The 18,103-nt window shown below is 32.9% G+C and overlaps 2 protein-coding genes across 4 annotated transcripts; both read left to right on the top strand.

Annotated features, from left to right (window-relative positions):
* Positions 1 to 688: 688 nt before the first annotated feature.
* LOC118055254 (26S proteasome non-ATPase regulatory subunit 1 homolog A) lies at positions 689 to 7,236 on the top strand. The gene is made up of 13 exons (XM_035067094.2): positions 689 to 998; positions 1,469 to 1,538; positions 2,060 to 2,165; positions 2,433 to 2,544; positions 2,617 to 2,785; positions 3,374 to 3,843; positions 3,935 to 4,070; positions 4,200 to 4,448; positions 4,540 to 4,760; positions 4,849 to 5,107; positions 5,354 to 5,586; positions 5,716 to 6,235; positions 6,398 to 7,236. Exons 1-13 carry the CDS (start codon positions 853 to 855, stop codon positions 6,719 to 6,721), a joined length of 3,015 nt encoding a protein of 1,004 aa, XP_034922985.1. The 5' UTR covers positions 689 to 852; the 3' UTR covers positions 6,722 to 7,236.
* A 4,935-nt stretch (positions 7,237 to 12,171) lies between these two features.
* LOC118055253 (transcription factor FAMA) lies at positions 12,172 to 15,635 on the top strand. 3 transcript variants are annotated; one of them, XM_035067092.2, is made up of 5 exons: positions 12,172 to 12,403; positions 12,580 to 12,724; positions 12,815 to 13,519; positions 13,690 to 14,100; positions 14,198 to 14,953. In XM_035067092.2, the coding sequence occupies exons 2-5, from the start codon at positions 12,701 to 12,703 to the stop codon at positions 14,285 to 14,287; spliced, it is 1,230 nt and encodes a 409-aa protein (XP_034922983.1). In that variant the 5' UTR covers positions 12,172 to 12,403; positions 12,580 to 12,700; the 3' UTR covers positions 14,288 to 14,953. The 3 variants fall into 3 exon arrangements, with proteins under 3 accessions (XP_034922983.1, XP_073268213.1, XP_034922982.1); XM_073412112.1 differs by lacking the exons at positions 12,172 to 12,403; positions 12,580 to 12,724 and adding an exon at positions 15,004 to 15,635 and having other exon boundaries at positions 12,733 to 13,519; positions 14,198 to 14,302; XM_035067091.2 differs by lacking the exons at positions 12,172 to 12,403; positions 12,580 to 12,724 and having other exon boundaries at positions 12,734 to 13,519; positions 14,198 to 14,956.
* Positions 15,636 to 18,103: the final 2,468 nt, after the last annotated feature.

Consider the following 18,103-nt stretch of genomic DNA (forward strand, 5'->3'; position numbering starts at 1 on the left):
ATAACATTTTAAAATAATATATAATTTTTTAATTTTTAAAAATATTTTTAATATTAATACATCAAAATAATTTGAAAATAACAAAAATAAAAAAATAATTTTTTTTTAAATATTTTTGAAACACAAAAACAAATATGACTTTAATCTTTTTAAAATCTAATTTAATTTTTTTTTAATAATTTTATTTTAATTTTTTTAAAAATTATTTTTATTAACATATATCAACTTGAATTAATTTATATAATCTATTATACGAGCTCTATGCTACATGGATCTTGTTTAATAACTTATATAAATAACTAAAAATAAGTAAGAGATGATATCTCTATAATTTTATAAAACTAGTTATTCAAAGAAATTTATAAAATTACTTAGAGAAAAAGATTAATCTAATGTTACAAAAATATTCTATTTTATATTCTTTTATTTTTCATAATCTTTTAATTTATAAAATCAAAATTAATAAAAAAATCTAAATCATACAAACACATATTTTTAAATCAAAATTTGTTTTTTCTTGATTTATTGAGTAAGAAACTATTTGACATTGTAATATATATTATTTTTTAAAATTTATTTTTAACATCAGTTAAAATAATTTAAAATATAAAAAAATATTAATTTAAAATATATGTTTTTTTGAAATAAAAAACAAATAAATTATAAGACTACAAGGAAGAAACCAACACATGAAAGCAAACAACTATTCTTTTTCACTCATACCTCTCTCTGTGTCTAGCAACCCAGGGTTTCAAAATCCCCAATTTTGAAGCTCTCGAATTCGAATCAAATCCATTAAATTGACGCAAACTAAGTTCGATTAACGAGCTAGTGTTTCTGAAATTTCTATCAATGGCGACAACTATGGTTAGCTCCGCTGGTGGACTGTTAGCTATGCTTAATGAGAGCCATCCTTTGTTAAAACAACACGCACTTAACAATCTCAACAACTTAGTTGATCAATTTTGGCCTGAGATCTCAACTAGTGTGCCTATAATGTAAGTCTTTCTTTTAGAGATTGAATCTTTCTTGGGTTTTGTTTGGTTAGGTTTAATGGTTCTTCTTCTTCTTTTAAATTGATTTTGATCATTTTTTTTAATAGGATCTTGAATGAATAAGAGTGTTTTATGTTGACAATTAGTTAAATTGATGTGTTTTGTGAGTACTTGTGTGGTAATTTAGTTGAAAAGTTTGAATTTTTGGGTTCTTTTGGTGAATTCAATGATTCTTGAGTAAAGAAGGGTTTTTTTCGGTCGTTTAGGAGATGGGGTTTTAGTGTTGGGACTTGGATGATTAGGATTTGGGGTTTACGAGATTGAGGGGATTTGAAGTTTAGTTATTTGTTGGTATTGACTTGAGTTCTGAAGTAACTTTCCCTTGTTTTTTACTTGTAATGTGATTTTGGATATTAATTTGCAATGTGATTCTGGATATTAATTTTCCGCTTCCCTTCGTTGTTGTTATCCAGAGAGAGTTTGTATGAAGATGATGAGTTTGATCTGCATCAGAGACAACTTGCTGCATTGCTTGTTTCTAAGGTATGGTATTTCACCATATTTCACATTACTAGGTTTAAAAAACAATTACTGTTCTTTTTTTTTTTTTAATCTTATTCCTTCTCCATCAGTCCTTCTCCCCCTGTATCATATGGTGAAAGAAGAGGGAGAAGGTAGAGAATGGAGTGTAGAAGTTAACAATGTCAAGCTATCCAAAGTCTACTTTCTTATCTGTACATCTTTTAAGAAGTTGTATCAGTGTACCAAAGTTTCAGCGAATGTACTATTAAGACTGAGAATAATTTAGTTTAGTGTAGCAAAAGTTTCAGCGAAATTTTTTCTTTTGTTCTCTTGATAGGAAAAAGTTACTACTCATAGAGGAACTCTCCTTAGTTAATGCACGAGAGATAAGATGTTATGGGTGAGAAATGAGATGTGCAGTTGGGTTATCTGTAGAATTGTGAAACCCTTGTTTGTAACTGTTTAAAGAAGGCAATTTTGAGTCTTGGGCCAATGACCACCTTTGTCTTGTATTAAAATGGATTTTACTGTTTCTTCTTCAGGTTTTCTATTATTTGGGTGAACTTAATGACTCACTGTCTTATGCCCTTGGAGCTGGATCCCTCTTTGATGTTTCGGAGGATTCTGACTATGTTCATACGCTTCTTGGTACGCTTGCTCATAAAATTGCATTATTTTTGGTTCCTACAAACCTGTCAAATTACTGTAAAGACACCAAATTTTAGCGTGTCCCACAATTACCTTTAAAATGTAAACTGGTGGGATAATATTAATATATGAATTCATCATAGCTTGCATGAAATGGTCAACACCATTTGGTTATACAAGCTTCAATTGTTTTAGGATAAGTGTTTTAAGGATGTTTGAGAATGGTTTCCTGGTTTACTTATATTTTATCTCTGTTCCTATCTCCAGCTAAAGCAATAGATGAGTATGCTAGCCTAAAGTCTAAGGCAGCTGAATCAAATGCTGATGGAGCAGATGTGGACCCAAGGTTAGAGGCAATTGTGGAGAGACTGCTGGACAAGTAAGTAACATAAATTCTTTTATTTGATGAATCTTTGCTCTGCTTCTATCTATCTTACTGTTCTGTCATTAGGTGCATCATGGATGGAAAGTACCAACAAGCTATGGGAATTGCAATTGAATGCCGTAGATTGGATAAACTCGAGGAAGCTATCATGAAGAGTGATAATGTGCAGGGAACTCTTTCCTATTGCATTAATGTTTCTCATTCATATGTTAACCGTAGAGAGTATCGGCAAGAGGTTGGTTTGTTTGCTAGCTTTTCAATTAGTATCTATGTTATTGCTATTGCATGGAAGTGATCATGCTTGAGTCTGTTCAACATTGCATATAACTTGCTGAATGTATTTGTTTGTTGTTTGTCTACTATTACAGCTAATAACATTTTCTTTGGTTGGATAGGAGGGGAATCATAATGAATTTTATAGCGTTCTCTATCTTCATTACATTTTTCCTGTGCATTGAGCAATGCTTATATTCTTTGTTTTGTCTATGGGCCTTGATACATAAATTATGAATGGCAATGCAACTGTTTTTCTGTAAAATATTGGATACTTTCCAGGAATTAACTCTCTGTCTGTCTGTGAGTGTGTGTTTGTGCATCACTTGTCCTGTTCCTTTATTTTCTCTGTTCACATGTTCATACTGCCCCATGCTGTCTAATCTCTCGTTAGTTATGGATGTAGTAATGGATTTTTAGATTTTATTGCTGTTTTCTTGTTTTTATTAATGATTATTCCATCTGAAAAGTCGTTGAATGATTTATTTTTCTTGAAGGAGACTTGTAATACAAGTTGATGACCTCTTTATTATTTTCCCCTTTTCTGCAGGTCCTCCAGCTTCTTGTTAAAGTATATCAAAAGCTGCCTTCTCCTGATTATTTGAGCATTTGTCAGTGTTTGATGTTCTTGGATGAGCCTGAAGGTGTAGCTAGCATATTAGAAAAACTTCTACGCTCAGGAAATAAGGATGAAGCTTTGTTGGCATTTCAAATAGCTTTTGATCTTGTGGAGAACGAGCACCAGGCTTTTCTTCTAAATGTTAGAGACCGTCTTTCACCTCCAAAGTCTCAAGTTTCAGAGCCAGCACTGCCAAAATCCACAGCTCCAGATTCATCTCAAAATGAAAATTCTAGTGCTCCAGAAGATGTTCAAATGACAGAAGGAACTTCATCTTCTACAGTGCATGAAATAGATCCAAGTGAAGCAGTGTATGCTGAGAGGCTGACAAAAATCAAAGGAATTTTGTCTGGGGAGACATCTATACAGCTGACTCTGCAATTCCTATATAGTCACAATAAGTAATTTTAAAACAGTCTTGAACTTTTTTTTTGCATTATTTTAGATTCATAAATGTCTTTATAACTAATAATGCTTGTTATTTGCTTCTAGGTCGGACCTCCTTATACTGAAGACAATTAAGCAATCAGTTGAGATGAGAAATAGTGTCTGCCACAGTGCAACTATTTATGCTAATGCAATTATGCATGCTGGGACAACTGTGGATACATTTCTCAGGGAAAATCTAGTGAGTCACACATCTTTGTTTTATCTATTCTTCATTTTGCCCCTTTGGTTTATACATGTTTCTATTCATGGATCTATGTGCATATTTATAATTTATGCTCAACCATTTTTGGCTTTTATCTCATTTCAGGATTGGTTGAGTAGGGCCACAAATTGGGCCAAATTTAGTGCAACAGCAGGTCTTGGTGTCATCCATAGAGGCCACTTGCAGCAGGGAAGGTCACTGATGGCCCCTTATTTGCCTCAAGGTGGCGCTGGCGGCGGAGGTAGTCCATACTCAGAAGGTGGTGCCCTCTATGCTCTGGGACTCATTCATGCCAACCATGGCGAGGGCATAAAACAATTCCTTCGTGAAAGCTTACGTAGCACCAGTGTGGAGGTGCACTTACTGTTCTGATTTTTTTGTGGTTTTCTATCAGAATCGAGATGCTTAGTTAATTATGGAATTCACACTGGAATGTTGTTGGCAGGTTATTCAACATGGTGCATGTTTAGGTCTTGGTTTGGCAGCTCTTGGAACAGCTGACGAAGATATCTTTGATGACATTAAAAGTGCATTGTATACTGATAGCGCTGTTGCTGGTGAAGCTGCTGGTATCAGTATGGGTTTGCTTATGGTTGGGACTGCAAGTGAGAAAACCAGTGAGATGCTTGCATATGCGCATGATACCCAACACGAGAAAATCATCAGGTAAATACGGTATCATTTTTGGATATTGGCTGAGCCATCATCTTTTATATTTAACTCTGTTGTTTATAAAATTCTCCATATGCTGTAGGGGATTAGCATTGGGGATAGCCCTTACAGTTTATGGAAGAGAAGAAGAAGCAGACACACTAATCGAGCAGATGACTCGTGATCAAGATCCTATACTTCGTTATGGTGGCATGTATGCCTTGGCATTGGCCTACAGTGGAACAGCAAACAACAAGGCTATTCGCCAGTTGCTGCACTTTGCTGTATCAGATGTGAGTGATGATGTCAGGAGGACTGCTGTTCTTGCACTTGGATTTGTCCTGTACTCCGAGCCAGAGCAGGTAGGTTCTTACTAGTGTTTTTATTTTTGTTTTTGCACTCCAAGCCCCTATAGCTGTTATCGCTGTTCTCTTTTCAATATAATTGCTTGACATTGTCTCAGATTAAAATCATCTGTTGATGTTTTCAAGCTCTTGCTTGATTCTTTGTAGTTCACTCTTTTATGTTTCATGACAGAGACACATGTATGTGTGTTTATATTCTGTCTTCTCAATTGTGCTAAATTTTTCTGAACTGTGAAACTGCAGACTCCTCGAATTGTGTCCTTGCTTTCAGAGTCTTATAATCCACATGTACGATATGGTGCTGCTCTTGCAGTTGGCATCTCCTGTGCAGGCACTGGCTTGAGTGAGGCTATATCATTGCTAGAACCTTTGACGTCAGATGTTGTTGATTTTGTTCGTCAAGGTGCTCTCATTGCAATGGCTATGGTCATGGTCCAGATGAATGAAGCCAGTGATTCTCGTGTTGGAACATTCAGGTATTGCACTATAAAGATGTATTTTCCATCTGTTTTACTTAATAATGACTAACATTTAGTGCACATTGTTGTCACCCTGCCTTTTCTTTTACAAAGTCTGATCTCGTTTCTCTGCACCTGTTTTGGTAGATGGCAATTGGAAAAGATAATTCTAGATAAGCATGAAGACACAATGAGCAAGATGGGAGCAATCCTTGCTTCCGGAATACTTGATGCTGGTGGTAGGAATGTGACAATAAGATTGCTTTCTAAGACAAAGCATGATAAAATCACTGCTGTTGTTGGCCTTGCTGTTTTTAGCCAATTTTGGTACTGGTATCCACTTATCTATTTCATAAGCTTGGCATTCTCACCCACAGCTTTTATTGGCCTCAACTATGACTTGAAAGTTCCAAAATTTGAGTTTGTATCAAATGCAAAGCCATCTCTGTTTGAGTATCCAAAACCAACCACTGTGCCTACCACAACATCTGCTGTGAAACTTCCTGCCGCAGTTCTGTCCACATCGGCAAAGGCCAAAGCTAGGGCCAAGAAAGAAGCAGATCAGAAAGCTACTGCTGAAAAGGCAGCTGGATCGGAGTCTTCACCTGCTTCAACTAGTGCTGGAAAAGGAAAAGCGCCCAGTGAGAAGGATGGGGATACTATGCAGGTAAATATCAATGATTGATGTTTACAAATTGCCTTTTCACTTAGTATGGAAAAACAGTACTGCTAAAATGTACAAGTCCATTGTCATGTTATTCTAATGCATTCTTCAGTTTCTTAAGATTGTCATATCACCATCAGACAATTATTTTGCATGTTTTGACAGGTTGATGGACAACCAGAGAAGAAAGCAGAGCCTGAGCCTTCTCATGAAATTTTGACGAACCCAGCCAGGGTTGTTCCTGCCCAGGAGAAATTTATTAAATTTATGGAAGACAGCAGATATGTGCCAGTGAAGTCAGCACCTTCAGGGTTTGTTCTCTTGAGAGACCTGCAACCAACTGAACCTGAGGTGCTTTCTCTTACAGATACACCTTCGTCTGCAGCATCACCAGCTAGTGGTTCAACCACAGGACAGCAAAGTTCAGCATCAGCCATGGCTGTTGACGAGGAGCCCCAGCCTCCTCAGCCTTTCGAGTACACCTCATAATTCTGGTCATTGCATGTGTGATTTCCCCATGGCTTTAGCTTCCGAAATTCTGGCACTCCAAGTGAATGGAGGAACCCTAGTGTGTTTGAGCAACCACTTCTGCTATTCCAAATGATTATGGCGAAACAGGAGCTGGCCAGCATTTTGAGGTTTCCTGAGATTTAAGCTCCTATTGTGGTCTTTGCTCAGTATTTTCGGTCTATAAACTGTTTCATTTCATATTTATATTTCTAAGTTTTCAGGGGCCGGGGAAGGAGGATGTGGCAATTGGACTGCTCTAGGAAGATTTCAATGTATAATTCTCCCCTTCCAATAAACAAGAATTTGTTCTGCCAGAATCTTTACACTGAACAAAGTCCCAAGTGTCGTCTGGGACCAGTTGCTGTGTCTTTATGTGTGGTTCTCCAATCTTTGAAGTGAAAACTGTAGATCATGCTGTTTCTTCCATTTATTTATGAGTTTAAAATGACTAGGGCCATCTTCCCTGCTTTCAGTGGAAATTATATTTGATCTTAGTGTTGTGGCCTAGCATCGTTTTTTTTTATTATTTTTCTTTTCTTGTAATTCTTTTTTCAGTGGAAATTATATTTGACCCTAGCACCTTCCTTCGGTACATTACAAAGCGGTCCAGCCTACTTTTTGTTTGCAACTCGTGATTGGAAACGTGTTTTCTTTTCTTGAATAAGCTCATCCAAAAAGGGGGAAAAAGACTCATCACTTGTATCATGTGAACCCTGAAGCTCTTTTTATGAATTTTTCAATTTCATATAGGCATCAATTGACGTTTCTGAGGCTTCAGAAGATGGTTTGGAGACATAATGGATTCTCTAAATTGACCTTTATATGTTTTGGGTTGGAAAGTTTTTTTCACATAAAAAAAGTTTTAAGTAGTTTTTTTAATTAACAACTCAAAATTTGATATAAAGGTTGAACATAATAGTTCAAGGATTATGTTAATAAAACACTAAAAAAATATCTTTAGCACTAACTAAAAACTAAATCTTGAAGTTAAAAATTAAATATAAAAAAATATATCTGATCATGCGTTTGTAAGGAGAAGCCTTTTAATTTTGTTAACTTAATTATATGATACCAATTTTTTTTTTTTTAATAATAAGAGCAATAATTTAAATTTGATTGATAAAATAATTTGCTAGCAAAAGTCTTTCTTTTCCTATTAATATCTTTAATTTAAAAAAGAATATAACAATTTTTCTATATTATTTATTTAATAAAAATGAAAATCATCTAGAAGACATGCGAATTTTTTTAAGATGATTTAAAATAGGATAAAAAAGATATTAAAATGTTTTTTTTTAAGAAAAACTTATAAGAAAATATTCTTTCCTTAAATAAAATTCTCTCATCATTCTAAAAAGCAAGTTTCAATTATAAGACAATAACAACCTAATAATTTTGATGCGAGTATATAAAAAAATATAATAATAATACAAGACTCAAGTGTTATCTTGGGGAACTCTTTGAAAATATCATTAAACCCATCTTAACTAGTATTGTTAAAACCTTCTGATTTGAATCCTTGTCTAGGCTGAGATTTCAAATTAAACCATGTGGAGATTGATTTAATGTGACAATAAAAAAAAATTTAAATGACATTTTTTTAAATATTAAGGTGAAGACACATTAGTTTAATTTGAGTTAACCTACCAAATCCGCGACTTAGATCGTGAATTTGACTAAGTTTGTTTTTCTAAAACTTTTTGTTATTTAATTATGTAGTAACAAAAATTGATGAATGCAGTAAAGCAACCAAATAATATATATATATATATATATATATATATAAAACTTAATTTGTAAGAAACTAAATAAAAAACAACCTAGATAAGCTGACATGCGTGGCCTGGTGCACTTGCACCTTTAAAAATAAGCACAGGCTTGTGGGTTTGCTCGCCCAGACTTGCACACCTAAGCTATTATTTTTTTTTCCTTCTAAAATGGACGAATGATGTGTTGTCCATTTTTTTGGTTTTTGAAAAAAATAGCAAGCGACTTATTGTTTGTTGCTTAGAATTTAGCTACTACATATGTGGCTAGAAAATCAGGTTATGCTATGTTTTACCCAAAAATTAGATTTTCAACTTCTGTTCACCTAAAAACTCATGAAAAACACTCTTAAAACCTTAAGAAACTAATCTCTAACTAAAAAAACCCTCAATTTTGTTTAAAACACAAAATCAAATCGAAGAAGACTCTTAATCCTAATCTATTTTTCTAGGTGAGATGGAAGCCCAAAAAATCCTCAATGACACTCCTCTTGTCAAGAGAAATACTTTGACACCAAATTTAACTATTTTTGTGCATTGAATCCAAACCACCAGCACTTTCTCTTTCCTTTGATGTAATCCAACAACTCTCTTTAAAATCTAATAATTAAAATGTGAATAAAATAAAGTCTGAGATGAAATGTATAATTTTTAAATTAAAGAAACCAAAAATGATTTCAGGTCAAAATCCTAAGCCTAAAAGCATTGACACAATATATCACCATCACTTTATCATGGACAACACTTCTCAAACAAAAAGAGCTTACCAAAACAATTTCAACGTCATTGTATAAGACTTCATGACAACATTTAAAGAGGTCACATGTGCCTTCAAAGCAATGAATCGGAAAGTAAACTAAACAAACTATTATGAAGTGAGCATCTTATATCAATATTTAATCAATTAATTTAATCTAATTAAAAAAAAATATTTCAAAAACCCAAATAAAACAAATAAAAAGACTCGAGATAACCCAAGTTATTGTTAAAATTAGTGAAAAATCCTATAAAAAGCAAAATAATAATAATAATAATAATAATGGAGCCTAATATACAACTGAATAAATATTAAGGGATGAGATTGAAAAACAAACAAGACCCTTAAAAAAAAAAAAAAAACCAAGCAAACCCAGGACAAATCTCATAAACTCGGGTTAATATCCTAAACTCACAACTCATAAAATCTTGACTTAGGTTCAATCAAGAAGATCAATTCCCACTAATTTAATGTTGAAGTATGTAATTGGAAAAAAAATATCAATTTAAAAAATTTACCTAAGCAAAACTTAAAACAATCAAAAGATTGAGAATCAAATTTGGTATGAAAAAAAATAAAGGATAAAATCGCAAACAAAATCAAATTTGGTATGAAAAAAACTGGTTCAAATTGGTTTGGTTCGGTTATTTTAGAACAAACACAAGTTCAAATTGGTTTGACTTGGTTTTTTCCGGTTTAACTCAAGATAAAACCCAAATTTAACAAATAAAACAAATAAAAAGACTCGAGATAACTCGAGTTATTGTTAAAATTCGTGAAAAACCCTATAAAAAGAAAAATAATAATAATAATAATAGAGCCTAATATACAATTGAATGAATGTTAAGGGATGATATTGAAAAAAAAACATGAGCCGTAAAAAAAGAAGAAAAAACCAAGCAAACCCGGGACAAATCTCCTAAACTCGGGCTAATATCCTAAACTCGCAACTTATAAAATCCCGACTTAGGTTCAATAAAGAAGATCAATTCCCACTAAATTTAATGTTGAAGTATGTAATTGGAAAAAAAAAATATCAATTTAAAAAATTTGCCTAAGAAAAAAATAAAACAAAAAAAAAAAAGAATCAAATTTGGTATGAAAAAATGGAGGATAAAATCGCAATCAAAATCAAATTTAAAAATCATCCTAAATAAAAAAAATAACAATAAAAAAATATGGACCAAAGTGACCAATAGGGTGAAATTGAAAAAAAATAAATCTAATTTTGTAAATCATTCAAAATAAATGAAATAGTAATTAAAACAAAATGGACCAAAAGTGAAGGAAAACTCAATTGAAGGGCAGGCTTGAAAATCAAGAAGGGGAGAGAGAAGAAGAAGAAAAAGAAGAAGAAGAGGCTTGTAGCACCTAATTAGATCCCCTTTGGCCACATGCCCTAACTCTTCACGAAGGGGACGCCAAGGTGAATTGAATGCCACCGCTGAAGAATGGCTCATGCGCTGCCTAAAGCATGTGAGAGCCACCCACACGTGCTAGCTAATTTTTCTTTTTTAAACCCTATATTTATCAAGGTAATAAATTACCCTTGACCAATCTTGTAATAACAATAAAACCAATTGGAAAGGATGAAAAAGCTCCTAGAAGCTAGCCTTATAATTTTTGTTTTTAAGGGCACTAATTTCACTTTACTGTTTAAAAAAAGAAGAAGCAAAATCACACCAAAGCCCCTCTCAACTAACTAAGTGTTTTTTTAAGGGTATTTATTTTATTTTATTGTTCTAAAAATTATGAAGAGACACCCCCATCAATTTCATGATGTCAGATGTATTCCATGAAAAAACTCTTTTATCCTCGAAGATCACTTCACATGTTTTTTGTTTAAAGGGCAAAGATATTATTGCACGAACTCCTTTTAATCAACTAAATGTGTTTTTAAAGGTATTTATATTATTTTAATATGCTAAAAATTATAAAAAGACCCTTTTAACCCCCTCCATTAACTTTATAATGTCAGATATATCTTATGAAAAAAAAAATTATCCTAAAAAAACTAGTTCACATGTTTTTTTGTTTAAAAAACAAAAATATCATTACATCATTCCAATCAACAATGCAATGAGTATTAGGCCACAATGAATCTCTTATGCATTTTAGTTTTTTTATTTTTATTTTTTTTTATTTTTGATGTAATGTCTCAACAAAACATTAGACCTCATGAGAATTGATGCCATGTAATTGTGCTTAAATTTGTTACTTCCTGTTAAAGACGAAGAGAGGCAAATATGCTATTTCAAACTAATGGTAGTATGATATATCAATTGAGTTTTTAATTACAAAAAACTCTTCAACGTTAAATGATAGTTAGATAAATAATCGTGGTCAATTATATATTTATACATAAATGTTTATTTATCTATTTATTTCATATAGAATATATTCGTTGATATTATTACATAATGAAATTTCATAATTGTACGTATGAACACTAATTAAATTCCAAACAAACTCATAATACATGAGAATCCAACCATGCTATATAATTGCTAGCTTATATATAAGAACATCTAGCACCCAATTTTTCCAGGATCACATCTTGGATTTGTAATCTAGAAGATAAAAGAAAAGGAAGCTAACAAATGCATGGCACTGCTCTCTTCATTAATAGCGTTACATTAAAATATTACTATACCATGAATGGATCACATGTGAGTGGATTGAAATGGAGTGCAAATCAAGCCCATGATGCCCTAGACGATATCATCTAATTTTCAGAGTTGAAAGTTGAAATGTTCAAATCTGCAGCCTTCATCTTTAATTAGAGTCATGAAAAGAGGTGGTAAAAAGCAATGAAAAGAGCGTTGTTGGCCTGTGAAACACATAAATAATGGGAGGTGAAACTGTAAGGTGGACATTAATCCACAAGGCTCCTCTCTCTCCCCCTCTCTCTCCCCCTCTCCCTCTCATCAAGTCAAAGCCAGCTCTTACAGGCAATCCTGGCCCATTATATGTAAAGACAACACTTGCCATCCCTCAATCCAAGAAATTTTCAGTTGATATAAAATCTACTGCCATGGGGGCACCCCATGCCTCTTCTGCCTTTCAAAATATCATAACCCCACTTAAATTTTGACCCTTTGTCTTATTCTTCTTCTCTCATCGTCTCTCTCCAATCAGGTTATTATGTGGCAACTTCTATTTCCAATCACTTCCATGCAACTTTGTTTCATGTTTTTTCTACTCTAACCAAAACCTAGTGTTATAACGGCTAGCTCCTTAAGTTTATGTCTCTATTACTATTACGATATTTACTTGCTGTTAATTTGATGGAATCATATGTTTTTTCTTCTCAGGTGGACAATGGTTAAAGAAGTTTGACTAGCAGCTTGTCCTTGCATGAATTGAGCTTCTAGCTTCAGGGTTTTATTTATTTATTTATTATTATTAAAGCCATTCACACACGTATATATAGCGATGGATAAAGAAGAGAATTACTCGGTATCTTAGCTCTCACTAGTATAGTACTGTTTTTTTTTGATAAATCAATTCGCCACCATGTTACTTTGCTCTGAACTTAACTTCTCGCAGGGAAGTTTTACCGAGCTAGATTACTCTCTAGATCATCATCATCAACAACAAGACCACCTTGGACTCATGAAGCAGCGGATAGGTGAAACTTCTGGTGATGATGATTGCAACAACGGGATGATTGATTATATGCTCAATAATCCTCAACAACATCAACAACAAATGTCATCCGGGTTTTGCACTTCTACTTCTTTCGATAAATTGAGCTTTGCTGATGTGATGCAATTTGCAGATTTTGGGCCTAAGTTGGCCTTAAATCAAAACAAGATATCGGAGGAAGAAACTGGGATTGATCCGGTTTACTTCCTTAAGTTTCCTGTTTTGAATGATAAGATTGAGGAACAATCTATAAGGGTTCCTCAACTAGGTGGAGAAAATATTGAAGAAATGTTTACAGGAGTGAGTAGTGGGGAGAATAGGGCAGGAATGGTGGGGGAAGAGAGGGGTATTGGAGAAGATGAAGAAGCTAGGATTTCGGACAACAACTCGGTGCAACTTCAGTTTCTCGGAGATCAAGATCTTCAAAACAAGAACCCTATACCAGAGGGGAAGAACAAGAGAAAAAGGCCAAGAACTATCAAGACAAGTGAGGAAGTTGAGAGCCAAAGAATGACTCATATTGCAGTTGAAAGAAATAGAAGAAAGCAAATGAATGAGCATCTTCGAGTCTTGAGGTCTCTCATGCCAGGATCATATGTGCAACGGGTATCAAGTTTTATGTGTTCCATTAAAGAAATGCCATGAAAATTCAATTGATTTTTTTTTTTTTTTTATCAAAATCTCAATTTGTTTGATATACAACCACCAAATTGGAAACCATTTTTAGTCTTTGAAGGACATTCTATAACAGGATATTGGTTTTTGTGGATATGCAGGGAGATCAAGCTTCAATAATTGGTGGAGCCATAGAGTTTGTGAGAGAATTGGAGCAACTACTTCAGTGCCTAGAATCCCAGAAACGGCGAAGACTAATGGATGATTCCTCTCTTGCAATCCAACAACCAGCTCAGCCTGCATTCTTTTCTCCTATGCCTCTACCAAATGATCAAATGAAGCTCGTGGACTTCGAGACCGAACTCCGTGAAGAAACAGCTGAAAACAAGTCTTGCTTGGCTGATGTTGAAGTAAAGCTTTTAGGGTTTGATGCCATGATCAAGATCCTGTCTAGGAGAAGGCCAGGCCAGCTCATTAAGGCCATTGCAGCACTAGAAGATTTGCAGCTTAACATACTCCACACCAACATCACCACAATTGATCAAACTGTTCTCTATTCATTTAATGTCAAGGTATAAAATCAGCTGCCCTTTGCTCATCTAACACCTATATATTTTTTTTTTTACTGAATCAATCTTGAATAAAAAGTATTTTTCTTCTTTGGTTCAGATTGCAAGTGACTCTGGGTTTACAGCAGAAGATATAGCAAGCTCAGTTCAACAGATATTCAATTTCATCCATGCAAATAGCAGCATTTGATACAAGTAAAAAATGGTACAGAAAAGATGAGCTGCTATGTATTTTGATACATACCTACTTTTCGATTATCCTTTTTGGCTATAACTTTTTTTTCCCCATTGTTTTTCCCTTTTTTTTTGTTAATAATTACTAGTTACTGATCTAGTAACTAAGTATTGGATAGTTTGGACTAGTGATTCTGACGAGCCCATGTGTATGCAGTCTGTCTGTCTCTCGGTTCTTATTCTCTTTACATTTTCTATCTTCAATATTGTAAGAATATGTATTTGCACTTTGGCAATTAATGGTGGGGGTGATTAATTTTGCTAATCATGCAAGCCTTCTGATCTAGACTTCTTCCTTTTTCTATTTTCTTTTAATTTGTTGCATAGATTAGTATTATTAGAGTACACCTCTACGCCACATAACAATTAAACATTTTAAGAGTGTGACATAGCGTTTCTTGTCGATTTGAAAATAAAACATTTTGAGAAGATAGCTTTTCTTTAACCATCATAGTTCAAACCTCACGACAAAGTGTAAAAAGTAGGAATCTTTATGAATAATTTTGATGCGAAGTCTCATCCTTGAGAATGACAGAAGATATACAATTGGGTTGACTTTGTTTGTTCGTATTTTTTTTTCGTGATAACAAACAAATTACACATGCTGGCTGGTAGTACCATGGTAACCGAGTGTCTCTGGTCTCTTTGTCCTATGTATGTGTGGTGGATCAGAAGATGGTTTGGCAGAGAAGAGAAAATGGGCTGTGGAGACAGATTTCGTTGATGATGCATGCTCGAACCACAATGATTTGCACTTATTATGAGGTCGAAGGTCAACGAGTCCCGAATCTTCTTGCAGTGGGTTGACTTGTCGGAAATCAAGATTTGGTAGTATTAGGCTGGACCCAGATGCTGCCATTGTCGTAGGGTCCCCTAATTCAGAGTTTGTGAAGATTCATGCTTGCTCACACCAATTTTGTCCTGCATATTGTAGAACGTTTTCTCATGTGGGGTTACTGTTTCTGGCTTCTCCTTGAGTCAATTAGGATAGTGTCCAGTGCAATTAATGCATGGGGTTTTGGTGTTTACCCTGTTCAAAAGGTGGAGGTAACATGTCAAGTGAGTTTATCATGGATGCTCATTTGGTGTTTTCTCATATAAGAGGAAGATCTTGCTTTCATGTTAGAGAGGTGATGTTTGCACATGATGAGGCAATATGATGTTACTCAACATTGTACTAAACTTTGGAAAGCATTAGGATAATGTTTGGATATTATCTTTGTCGTGTGATAGAGAAAAGATTGAGATAATGAGGATAAAAGAGATATCTCCTCCTTTTTTTTTAATTGTATTGCAACAACCTACCCCCATTTCAAAATCATTCCATAAATATATTTATTTTTATATGTTTGTCTCTATTCATGCAACCAAACACATTTTTTATTTTTTTGAAAAAACATAAATTTACTTAAAACTTATTCTAGAGATAGATTTATTTTTATATATTTGTTTTAGTTCCTGCAACTAGATATGTTTATGTCATTTTTGTATCTATTTTTTTTTTTGTCATAAAACATTAACTAAACATTAAAGGAAGTGGAGATAATGAAAGAATTAAGATATTTTATGCAAACCTTGTGGACATAAAGTTACAAAAACTCATATCCAAATTGACCCTTCTTAAAAAAACTAATTTCAGGTTTGTAATTGAGCTTGATACAATGATAACCCGCATCAAGACATAAAAACTATAAAAACCGAACCCCCACACAATGTCTATGAATAGACACAAATGAGAAGTATAAAAAACAACACAAAGCTTGGTTAATTCTTTGTTAAGTCATGGTATTTTCATGAGGAATTAAAAGTAAAAACAAACTCTTACACCCAAGTTTAATTTCTAAATACCTAATCCACCTCCTATTAATATTTTAAAACCTAAATATAAGCTAAATAATCCTATTTATACTAGGTAGAATATCCTAAACAATGCTGGAAAAATAATAAAATATTTCTAAATAAAACAAGAAAAAGAATCGTAAATCATTTAGGAAACTAATAAAATTTCTGCATAGTAGCTTCTGGACCTTATCATAAAGCCTTTCAAATATCCGATTGTCCTGAAATTCTAACATAATATAGAATAAGACCTCTAAAAACTTCTGGTAAAACTTTATCCCAATATAACAGTACGATTAAAAATTATGTTTATGAATTAGAGTAAACCTATGAATTCAGAAAAATAAGTCCAAAACCATCTTTAATGCCAAAATTAATTAGTCTGTCATTTAGATCAGGTCCCTCTTGCATATAGATTAGATTGACTAAAGTTTGATAATTACTTATTGAAGATATACCCACCTTTAAATTCATCTTGGTCTAAATACTCTGAATAAGCTCATTAAATGCATCTTCAAGCTTCTTTACCTTTGATCTTATAATTGGCATAACTGGAAGTTTTAATAAGTTATTTGGTATAGTTTGGATCACACTATCCCCTCTCTTCTCAAAACGATTTGACCGCGAACTATCACCTACATCAAACAAAAAGATATTAAAAACATTAAAAGTAGCACTAACGTCATACTCACCTGGTAGATCTACTTTATAGGCATTATCATTAACCTTCTTTCGCCGTTTATTAATTTTGAATGCATATTGTTCATTTGTTTTTTTTTTTTTTATATATATTTATCATTTCACATTATCATGGAAAGCCTTTACTACTTATGTTTTTTTTTTAATTTCCATCAAGACTGACTCTTTTATCAATAGATAAAGGAAATGAATCCAAAGGAGTCAAAGGATTAAAGCTATATACAATTTCAAAAGGAGAATAATTAATAGTAAAATAAACACTCCTATTATATGCAAATTTAATAAATGGCAGACAATCTTTCTAATTCCTTTGAATGATAATTCCTAATAATATAGTTTACGTCTTATAAACTATTTCAGTTTGACTATCTATATATGGATGATAAGTGATAAAAAATAACAATGTTTTTCCTAGTCTCCCCTCACAAAACCTTTAAAAGTAGCTAAGAAATTTAATAGCATGGTCATATATAATGCTCTTAGGTACCCTATGTAGCTGAATTATTTCTCTAAAGAATAAATCAGCTATGTTAGTTGCGTCATCAATTTTATGACAAGATATGAATTGTTTCATCTTAGAAAACCTATCTATAATTACAAAAATATAACCTTACCTTTTTTTTAGTTAGGCAAACCTAATACAAAATCCATTTATATATCAACCCAAGGTTCCTTAGGCACATGTACAGGTAAAACTTTAAACTTAGCTTGTCTATATGTTGTACATCTAACATAAATTCTTTGCATATATCTTTTCATCTTAGACCAATAAAAGTACTCATATAAAATATCTAAAGTCTTAGCAACCTTGAAGTGTCTTATTAATCCATTCTCATGAGTTTTATGAATTAACAATTCATGCATGAAATAATTAGGTACACACAATCTCTTTTCTTTAATAAATACCAAAGAAATACAATCTTTACCATTAAAAATCACATATTTTTAGACTAACATATAAACATTCTTTTCGCAAAACAGCTAATACATTTCTTAAATGTTCAACATGCTCCTCTAAATTCTTGTTATAAATCAAAATATCTTTTAAAAAAACCATAATAAACTTAACTATAAAATTATACAAAACATGGTTTATTAATATCATAAAAGTACAAGGTGCATTATTAAGTTCAAAAGACATAACTAACAATTTATATAAACCATATTTAGATTTAAAGGTAGTTTTTCATTCATTGCTCTCTTTCATTCTTATTTGATGGTATTCATTTTTCAA

This window comes from Populus alba, chromosome 1 (assembly GCF_005239225.2).
Source record: "Populus alba chromosome 1, ASM523922v2, whole genome shotgun sequence".
Classification (NCBI taxonomy): Eukaryota; Viridiplantae; Streptophyta; class Magnoliopsida; order Malpighiales; family Salicaceae; genus Populus; species Populus alba.